A 9,468-nucleotide genomic window follows, 5' to 3' on the forward strand; every position below is an offset into this window, starting at 1 on the left:
CTGACCCACCAGGGGCAGGGGGGTGGAGCAACCAGGGCTGAGGATGACTCAGGGCCCAGTTGTCACCAAGGCAACCCTGTCGCCTAGCAATGGCGGTCTCCCAGTAACGGTTGTCTCCTAGCAATGGGATATTTTCCCAGCCCTGGCTGGAGTCTGGCAGTTATTTTTAGCTCAGCTGCAAATCAGTCCGCAGCTGCATTTTTGGCTCCTGGAGGAGATGCAAGGTGTGTGTATGTGTGTGGGGGTGGATTTCTTGTCAAAGGGAGGAAAACATCCCAGCTACAAGAACCTCGCCCAGTGTTGGGAGGTGCAGGCAGGCTCCTAGGTGGAGCAGGCCAGATTCTGCCTGGGGTGGAGGTGGGGGAATGGCGTGCAGGTGAAGGGGAGCCAGAGATTGCACAGACTGCCTGGAATGGTTGGCAGATACGATCATCTCTCCGATGAGGTCTCCGGGAGGGATGGTCACTCTAGCACCCTGGGGGTCTCTAGGGCAGGCTGGGCAGGGGTGATCCGTCAGTGCTCAAGACGCCATCAGAGCACAACATTGGGTGGCCCCGGTTCTTGCAGACTCCTGGCACCTCCATGCCCTCGTGTGGGAACTGTACCTGCTGTCTCTGGCCCCACAACCCCACTAGGGGTTCAACACCCTGCCCGGCTGGAGCAGCACATTCAGGCAGACCTGACTGCAAGGGTCTAGGTGGCCACAGGCTCAGTTGGGGACACGGGCAGGGTTGGCCTCTGCTCAGCCCATATCTCTCCCTCTGTCCTGCTTTTGCTGAAGCAGGAGACCAAGCGGGAGGTCTTTGGAAAGTGGGAGGCTTGACCCCTCTCTCTGGGCTTTCTTATATCATTTCCGCAGGGCCTATGTTCACCGTCCCCTTGAGGCCAAGTCCAAACTCTTCCCTGGGCGATGGGCCTGGGGCTGGCCCTGCCCACCTCCCACTGACCACCTTCCTGGTTTGCCCTGAGCTCTGTCCTGTCCTTAGGGCCCTCGCCCTCTGTTCGCCACACCTGGGGCACTCTTCTCTGGCTTCTGTGTTGCTCTCCCAGGCCCCCAACCAGCCCAGCCCCTGCCTTGGTCATGAGTGCTCTTTGCCTGTGTCCCCAGCATGTTGGGCTTCCCGGGGGCAGGTGCACTTTCACCCTGGGGGTTGTTTCCTCTGCTGGAGGTCAGGGCCACCTGTCCCAGGCACTGTTCGGGGCAGGGCTCACCTCGGACACTGCTCTTTATCCTAGCATCAGCTGCAGCCCCTTGCCAGGACCTAGGTTTTGGGTGGGAATGGAGAGAGGCCCCTTTTGGGGGATCAAGGCACTACAGGGTCTGGAGCTGGGGCATGCGAAGGAGCCCCAAACCGAGCATAGACATCAGGGGAATTACCTGAGGTTTGGGATGTCATTCATTCATTCACTCACTCACTCATTTGTTCACTCATTGGCGCACACACTCATTCTTCAGGTATTTACTGGGCACCTGCAGTATGTCTGGTCTTGCACCCACAGCAGTCAAGTCCAGGCATGGCCTCTGGCTCCCTGTCCCATAGGCAGCAGACCTCTAATGGCTAACAACACTCACGTGTTTCCCTGGATGGAGCCAGGAGCTGTGAGGCTAGGTGGCTCCTGTTCCCACTTTCTGCAGGTGACAGCATCATTGCCAGGCCCCTCAAAGAAGAGGCTGGGGCAGGGGAAGCCTGGTGTTGAGGAGACAGCTCAGGGCCAGGCCTGTGTTCATTTTGGACCAGGTCACCTGTCAGGAACTCCTCACTCGCACTCACAGACACTGGCCCATTCTCTAGGGGGTGGGCTGCGGCGGGGGAGCCAGGGGCTCTAAGCCGGCTGGGGGCGGATCTGAGGCTGTTTCTTCACACCGCCACTAGAGGGCGCCTGGAGCCCACTCTCTATCTTAGAGGCCTGGGCAGGGGCTGCCAAAGCCCTAGTGACTAGCTTTATGTGGACCCACAAGCTTGGCAAGGGCAGCCACAGCAGCTGACGCTGGTGCCCTCTCCCTTCCTTCTACAGCACCTCTTTTGCCTTCTATTCCCCAGCCCCAGGGCCTGCGTACGCCTTTTATTTTTATTTTTAATTGGGTAAAACACACATAACATAAAGCTTAGCCATCTTAACCGTTTTTAGGTGTACAGTTCAGTCATATTTTGTACGTTCACGTTGTAATGCAACCATCACCACCAGCCATCTGCAGAACGTTTTCATCTTTCCAAACTAAGTCTCCATTAAGCACGAACTCCCAATTCCCACCCCCTCTCCTCCCAGCCCCAGTACCCACCATTTTACTTCGTCTCTATGAATTAGGAACGTCACAGAAGTGGAATCACACAGTATTTGTCCTTTTGTGACTGGCTTATTTCACGGAGCATAATGTCCTCAAAGTTCATCCGTATTGTAGCTTGTCAGAATTTCCTTCCTTTTAAAGTTTGAATCACTGTATGGATGGACAACGTTTTTTTCCTCCATTAATCCATTGATGGACAGTTGGGTGGCGTCCACTTTTGGCTACCGTAATAGTGATACCTGGTTCTCACCCCACTATCTTTACCCTGTAGGGTCTCACCCCCTCCTCTTTGGCCTGTGAGGGCCCTGGGGCCAGGGGAGGGGGCAGTCTGGTACACTCAATCTGGCTGCAGCTCCCACTTCCCCTCTCCCCTTGGGCCATCTGCCCTCATGTATCAGCCATGTACTCAGGCCCAGGGGTAGTAGGAGGCCTGGGGTGTAGGGACAGTGGGATGGAGGGTTCACGGCCACAGACAGCAGTCTGTGCGGTTCCCACAAACCTGACTAAAGCTCTCAGTGACCCAGAGGGTTCTGGCATGAGGTTGGACTCCTGGCTAAGGATTCTGCAAGCTGACTGGGGGTGGGGGTAGGGGTCGGTTCCAGGCTGTTGAGAGCCCCAGCCTTTGCCCAGGCTGTCTGCTCCTGCCTCAGACTGGAACCTCTCTAGTCCCCCCTGGCCAGCCACTCCCCACCGCCTTCCCTCAGGCGAAATCCTGGCTATAGGAAATCTCTGCGCTTCCCCACCACAGCCCCTGTTTCATTTTGGGGAGTCGGCTCCATTTCAGCATCCCAGGTCCCGGCCTCCTGGAAGCCTGATTCCGTGGCTCAGGGCTGCCCTTCCAATCCTGCTGCTCCCCACGTGCGGGCAGCCGCAGGACCTGGCTCCTTTGGGTACCGCAGCCTCTTGGGGTTGGTTGGGAAGAGAGGGGGACTGAGAGCCCAGGGTCCACTCTTGGCAAGGACCACCCGTGATGAGCCCCCGCCACTCCACCCCAGTTCCGGACAGCACGAAACCAACCCTCACCTGGACCAAGGGCTCAGAGGACCGCAGCCCGACCAGGACGGCGTGCGCGTCGAGGCCGGGGGCGGGGGTACCTGGAGGGGGTGACACAGAGGACACAGAGCTAGGAGCCCCCACCCCGGCGCCTCGAAGGACGCGGGTTTGTCCTCCCGCCCCCGCGAGCGCCACTACGATTGGCGGAAAGTTCCGGGGCCGCTCCGCTATTGGCCACCAGCCCGGCCCCCCTCCCGCAGCTCGGGCGCCCGGCGGGGCTGCGCGGCCAAGCGGCGCGGGCGGTGGGCTGCGCCCGGCCGGGGCCTGTGCCCCCGGCCGCTCCCGCCGCCCTGTCCCCCCGGCCGCTCCCGCCGCCCTGTCCCGGCGCCATGCAGCCCCCTGCGCTGCTCTGCGCGCTCTGCTGCGGCCTCTTGGCCGCGGCTGCCGGCGCCGGCTACTCGAAGGACCGTTGCAGCTGGAAAGGCAGGTACGACCCCCGCGTGCCGGCCCCCTGGGGCTGCACTCTCTCCTAGGAGGGGTTTCGGGGATGGTGTAGTCCATTCTTTGGATGGGAGGAGGTCACTCCGCCCTCGCCCTGAATCCTTGCCCTCCCTCTCGCTTGCAAAGAACGCTGGGCCTCAGTTGCTTCCTCCACAAAGTGGACGCAGCTGTGTGGCTGCTGGGGGCGGGTGCAGGGGAGGGAGCTGCACCGGCCGGAGTCGCGGGCCTCCCATCTCAGCGCCGCGTGTCTGTCCCCAGCGGCCTGACCCAGGAGCCCGGCAGCGTGGGGCAGCTGGCCTTGGCCTGTACGGAGGGCGGGATCGAGTGGTTGTACCCGGCCGGCGCGCTGCGGCTGACTTTGGGCGGTCCCGACTCCGACGCGCGGCCCCGCATCGCCTGCCTGCGGCCCGCGCGGCCCTTCGCCGGCGCCCAGGTCTTCGCCGAGCGGGCGGGAGGCTCCCTGGAGCTGCTGCTGGCCGAGGGCCCAGGCCCGGCCGGGGGCCGATGCGTGCGCTGGGGTCCCCGCGAGGGTCGGGCCCTCTTCCTGCAGGCCACCCCGCACCGCGACATCAGCCGCCGCGTGGCCTCCTTCCGCTTCGAGCTGCGCGAGGATGGGCACCCCGAGCTGCCTCCTCAGGCCCACGGTCTGGGCACGGATGGTGAGTGATGGCCTGGGTGGGGAAGGGTGGGAATCATGAAGTTGCTCCCTACCCGGGCGGGATGGGACATGACCGTTGTCTCCACTGCACAGAGGGAGAAACTTGAGGCGCTCGTCAGAGGCCATACAGCTAGTGAGTAGCAGTGCCCAAGGGAAAGAGCCCGCAGGGGCCAGAATGGGGGGAGGCGGAGGCCAGGCAGGGCAACCTGAATCCCTGGTCCCTAAGGGGGATGGGATGATGGAGGGGAGGACAGAATCAGCCTCTGGCCAAAGCTGTCCAGGGCTCCCTGGCCCAGCGGTGACCTCCGTCCCCTCCCCCAGTCCAATACAACAAAAGTCCAGTGTGAGCCTGTCACCATGGAGATGCCCCAGCCGCCCTGCAGGGCAGCAGGCCCAGCTCTTTGCTCTTCTGGAGCTTGGAGCCTGACCCCACAGAGAGTGGGGGTCTCTGTTCTGCCTCCTACCTCCTTCCTCGCCCAGAGAGGACAGAGCATATCATACCTTCATCTTCCCCTTACTCCCCCACGCTGCACCTCAGGCAAGGCTGGTGTCTCTGGGCCCAGGAGGCAGCTCTGGGAGGCCACAGGGGTTACCGCATATGCAAGATGGGTGTGTGAGAGCGAGTACCCAGACACTGAGCTCCAGCTGGGCATGACCCCCAGACTCAGGTCTGTGCACGTGGGTGGGGTGCACTCTGGAGCCTGCAAGCATTACCCTGAATGCAGGGGATCTTCAGGGTGTGGGCACATATGCTCCCTGGGATCCCCAGCTGCCATTAGGCCCCAAGGGAGGTCTGGTCATTTGTTCTCTTTCTCCTGCTTCTGGCTGGTGGGGGGAGGCCTTGGGTGGTCCAAGAGCAGACAGGGCCTACACTCACCCTCCTCCCTGCATCCCAGTTGCCTGCAGGCCATGTAGTGACGCTGAGTTTCTCCTGGCTTCCTGCACCAGCGACTTTGGTGAGTGTCCCCGCCACAGGAGGGAGGAGCCCAGGGCCTACCCTCCCTGACATGTCAGCCACTGGCCAGTGTATCTCCCTGCAGTGATTCGTGGGACCATCCATGGGGTTGCCCACAACACAGAGCTGCAGGAGTCTGTTATCACCGTCACAGCTGCCCGTGTCCTCCGCCAGACACTGCCACTGTTCCAGGTGGGGGCCTCTGGGGGCCAGGTGCAGGCCTCCATTCGTACCCCGCTGCGCTGTGGCGTCCGCCCTGGCCCTGGCACCTTCCTCTTCATGGGCTGGAGCCTCTTTGGTGAGGCCTGGCTTGGCTGTGCACCCCGCTTCCAGGAATTCAGCCGGGTCTATGCAGCTGCCCATGCCAACCACCTCCACCCGTGCGAGGTGACACTGGACTGAGGGGCCCTGAGAGCAGGGCTCTGGGGAAGGGCCTGGAGGAGAGTGGGTGGGGAGGGTGTGGCCTCCAGAGGGCACCACAGTACCAACTGTTTCTGAGGGAATAGCAATAGCCAAGAAGAACATGGATTTTACTAGTCACCATAGGTCGGGGTCCCCATGTCTGAGCCTAGCACTGGGACTGCTCTGATTCCTGCTTCACACGGGGGTGACTGAGGCTCGGGGACAGGGGTGCCTTGTGTAAAGCCACCCCGCCAGTGAGTGGGACAGTGGCCCATGCCCGTGCCCTGGGGAGGGGCTGCTGCAGGGTGAGGGGTGTGCAGGGACTCCCCAGCCCCCCACCCCCAACTCCCCCCCCCCCACACACACACACACACGCGCCCCTACATGAGCTTTGGCTCTATTGCTCCTGCACCCAACACCAGGTGCTTCTTCAGCTCAGAGTAGGGGTGGGAAAGGGGCCGTAACTCCCAAAGTCTGAGGCGGGTTGTATCTTTTATGTGGGCAGAAGGGCCAACATCACTCCCAGCCTGGGGGGAAAGGGGTTGCAATCTGGCGGGGCGCCCACTTCCCTCTAGTCCGTTGGGAGCCCAGCAGAGTCATCCTGGCCCCCTCCCACCCTCAGGGAAGAATGGGCCCCTGTGTCCGGAGGCCCCTGCACAGAGGCCCTGCAACGTGCTGAGCATCCTGACATGGTGCAGAGCCTGTGGGGTGCGGGGTCTCCCCTGCGGGGTCCTGCTTGTTGCCCATTTCCTGTGGGCGGGGCACAGAACGGGGCCTCTTCGAACATTTCCCGCCACTGGCCCCATTGTTGCCGTCCCGCCTTCCCCCTCAGTGTCAGCCACATAAAGGGCCAGTGGTTCTGGACAAAGCCGGCAGCCCTGAGGCTGAAGACCCCTGGGGTGTGGGGGCTTCTGAACCCTGAATGAGCTCATTCTGTTCTCCCCAACTCCACAGCTCCTGGGAAAGAAAGCCACAACTAAGTCCGGAGGGATGCCTGGGCTCAGCCCTGGAAACAGCTTCCCCTCCCCACCTGCCTACCTTGCTGAGGACGGAGCCAAAGGGGTGGGTGGAGGCCAGGCGTCCTGCCATCGTTCAGGGATGAACAGGCTGTGCAAGGGATAAGGCTACGCAGGGCCCACATGTAGGACCCGTCCTTCCTCCAGATGCGGGAGACACTCTGGAGTTTCCTTGGCGTGGCTGTCTTGAAGCGGCCACATGCATGGGAGGCAGTCCTTTTACTCACTGTGGGGCTGAAGAGAGTTACAGGGTTGGGGCGCACAGCCCCCCTGGATGGCAGGCTCCCCTGGGCTTCCTCCCACCTCTGCCCCTCCTCCCCTCCTAAGACTTCTTGTTGCTCCCTGTCACTTCCCCAAGCTCGTGGCTTTAAATGCTATCAATGTGCTGATGACCCCTACATTCTGGCCTCTAGCCTGGACCTCTCTGGCATCCAGGCAGCCCCTTCCCCCCCCCCCCAGGGAGTACCTCAGCAGACACCAGAGGAGGAGGAAGTGAGGGTACCCTGACTGGCTTCCTCCTCTCTGCCTTGGGCAGGCTCCAAGGAGTGCTCCCGCAGGCCTGATCGGCCCTTTGCCCTGCCCTGATTCTCTGGCCGGCTCCCCACAGCCTCTCTGGGAAGGAGGCTCCGGCCATACCCAGTGGTAACTGGACTGCCTCTTGGACCACCCGTCCGCAAAAATGTGGGGCAGCTGCTCTGGGGTGGGCCCTCAGCTGGACACTGGCCCCTACCCACCTTCCCCAGTACATGCCTGAGCCTCCCATGCACATACTGGCTGCAACAAGCGCTCTTCTCATAGGTGCACAAAGAGGGGGAATGGGTGTGGCTAACAGGCCACACGAGCCCTAGAAGTCTTGGGCCAGGGGCTTCATGCCTGCCCTGGGAGGAGTGGCTGAGGGGAACCCGTGTGGGTGAACATACAGGCTGACACTATGGGAGCTGGCCTGCGGGGCACCTCTGGGCGTGTGCACTCACGTGGGCACGCACCCAACTGCCCAGTGCCCAAAGGCCACGGAGCAGTGTGTCAGATGTGAATAGAAGAGACTTGTAGGGTGTGTGTGCTAGTTAGGTGCCTGCATTAAGTCAACAAACTTTTCCTGAGTGCCTTCTGGGTGCCAGGTGCTGCTCTAGGTACTGGGGATAATGCAAGGAGCAAGAGACAAGTGTTGTTTGGGTGAGACTCCCCCAGCCTAGATCCCAGGGTACATCCGTCCTTGCTGGGGAGGACCCAGTGACAGCCCAAGGAGACAAGGTGCTCTGAGCCAGGTGGCCCTCCTCCCCAGGGCTCAGGTCTTGGGAGCAGGGTACTGGGGTTTCCTGCCATCCAGGGACACCTGTGTTTCAGGGCTGGGGCCCACTGGGTGAAGCACTCTGCACTTGGGAAATGGGGACAGAGGTCTTGGGTGAGCCCCGTTTCTGAAGCAGCCTCTGTCCCTGCAGGGGCTCCTGACCAGGGCTGTGGATGGCTGAGGAGCCAGGCCAGGGCCTGTGTGCAGACAAACCCCTGACATTCACAGCCATTTGACCTCCAGGTGGGGTGAGAAGGAGGGCCTGGTTCTGCCACTTGACCCAGGGCTCTGTTCCCCCCACTTTCCTATCACCAGACATTATCGAATCACCTCCGGGAACTCTCTCTTTTTGTTTTTTACATTTTCTGGAAAAGGAAGGTGGTCTCCCCAGCTCCTGGGATTCTTTCTCCAGCCCCCATGGCTGGGCCAGCCACCCTGGCCCCTTACATCTGGCTCGCTTCCCACCACACAGCCAACATCTGTCTTCTCAGGTCTGCACAATGTCTCCTTTGCATCACGCTCCTCCTCCCTGCCCCTCGGTTGAGCTCCAACTTCCAACATCCCCTCTCCGTCAGATCCCAGCATCCTCTGTTTCCTGCCCACTTGGGCTAACGGCCTTCAGCTGTGAGAGGTAGCCGGCGCTCCTAGGCTTGGCTGGCTTTTGGGATGTCCTGATCAGCAGAGACCTCTGCCAGCCTCCCTGAGACAGAGCTATATAGGGCCTTGCTGTGATCCAGAGTGGCCGGGCCTGGATGCTGCCTCACCCCCAGGGAGCCCGTTTCCTACTGTCAACGTTAAAAATAAAATAGTCAGTTATTTTACCAGCAAAAAATGAGTTTATTTGGGAACGGCAGAGGAATTGCAATTTGGGGCTTGCAAACGATGGTGAACCACAAGCAAGTAGGGAGAACAAAGGAGGGGCTACGTTCTAGAGAAAAAGGAGGGAGTTGGGAGGGAGGGATGGTTATAAGCAAAAGTCCATTGGAGGAGAGTAAGCGTTCAAGGTGTTGGTGGGTTTTTATTGGCTGAGTGTGGCAGTGTCTCATTGCCTGGGCTATTGCTAAGTAAGGAGAGAATCTTCCTCCTCCTGGAGTACTCAAGTAAGCTCGGAGTATGAGTTTCAAGGTGCAGTGAGTGGTAATGCATGAGAGCTCACCCTGCAAGGCTGCCTGACTGATTTTATGAGGTTTCTTTTTTTTAAAGATTTTATTGGGGAAGGGGAACAGGACTTTATTGGGGAACAGTGTGTACTTCCAGGACTTTTTCCAAGTCAAGTTGTTGTCCTCTCAATCTTAGTTGTGGAGGGTGCAGCCCACCATCCCTTGTGGGAGTCGAACCGGCAACCTTGTGGTTGAGAGCCCACTGGCC

General features: G+C 60.5%; 1 protein-coding gene across 1 annotated transcript; it reads left to right on the plus strand.

The window, feature by feature from the left end:
* Positions 1-3,635: 3,635 nt before the first annotated feature.
* Positions 3,636-9,285, plus strand: METRN (meteorin, glial cell differentiation regulator). Its single transcript, XM_033101894.1, has 4 exons — positions 3,636-3,767; positions 4,040-4,440; positions 5,336-5,395; positions 5,480-9,285. The coding sequence occupies exons 1-4, from the start codon at positions 3,670-3,672 to the stop codon at positions 5,794-5,796; spliced, it is 876 nt and encodes a 291-aa protein (XP_032957785.1). The 5' UTR covers positions 3,636-3,669; the 3' UTR covers positions 5,797-9,285.
* Positions 9,286-9,468: the final 183 nt, after the last annotated feature.

The sequence above is a fragment of the Rhinolophus ferrumequinum genome (assembly GCF_004115265.2).
Source record: "Rhinolophus ferrumequinum isolate MPI-CBG mRhiFer1 chromosome 15 unlocalized genomic scaffold, mRhiFer1_v1.p scaffold_54_arrow_ctg1_1, whole genome shotgun sequence".
NCBI lineage: Eukaryota > Metazoa > Chordata > Mammalia > Chiroptera > Rhinolophidae > Rhinolophus > Rhinolophus ferrumequinum.

What these genes read in the sequence shown, in the direction of transcription:
- METRN (XM_033101894.1), top strand. Translation starts at nt 3,670, where the DNA reads ATGCAGCCCCCTGCGCTGCTCTGCGCGCTCTGCTGCGGCCTCTTGGCC. An exon ending in CGTTGCAGCTGGAAAGGCAG is followed by an intron (nt 3,768 to 4,039) that starts GTACGACCCCCG and finishes GTCTGTCCCCAG; the next exon opens with CGGCCTGACCCAGGAGCCCG. An exon ending in CCACGGTCTGGGCACGGATG is followed by an intron (nt 4,441 to 5,335) that starts GTGAGTGATGGC and finishes CCTGCATCCCAG; the next exon opens with TTGCCTGCAGGCCATGTAGT.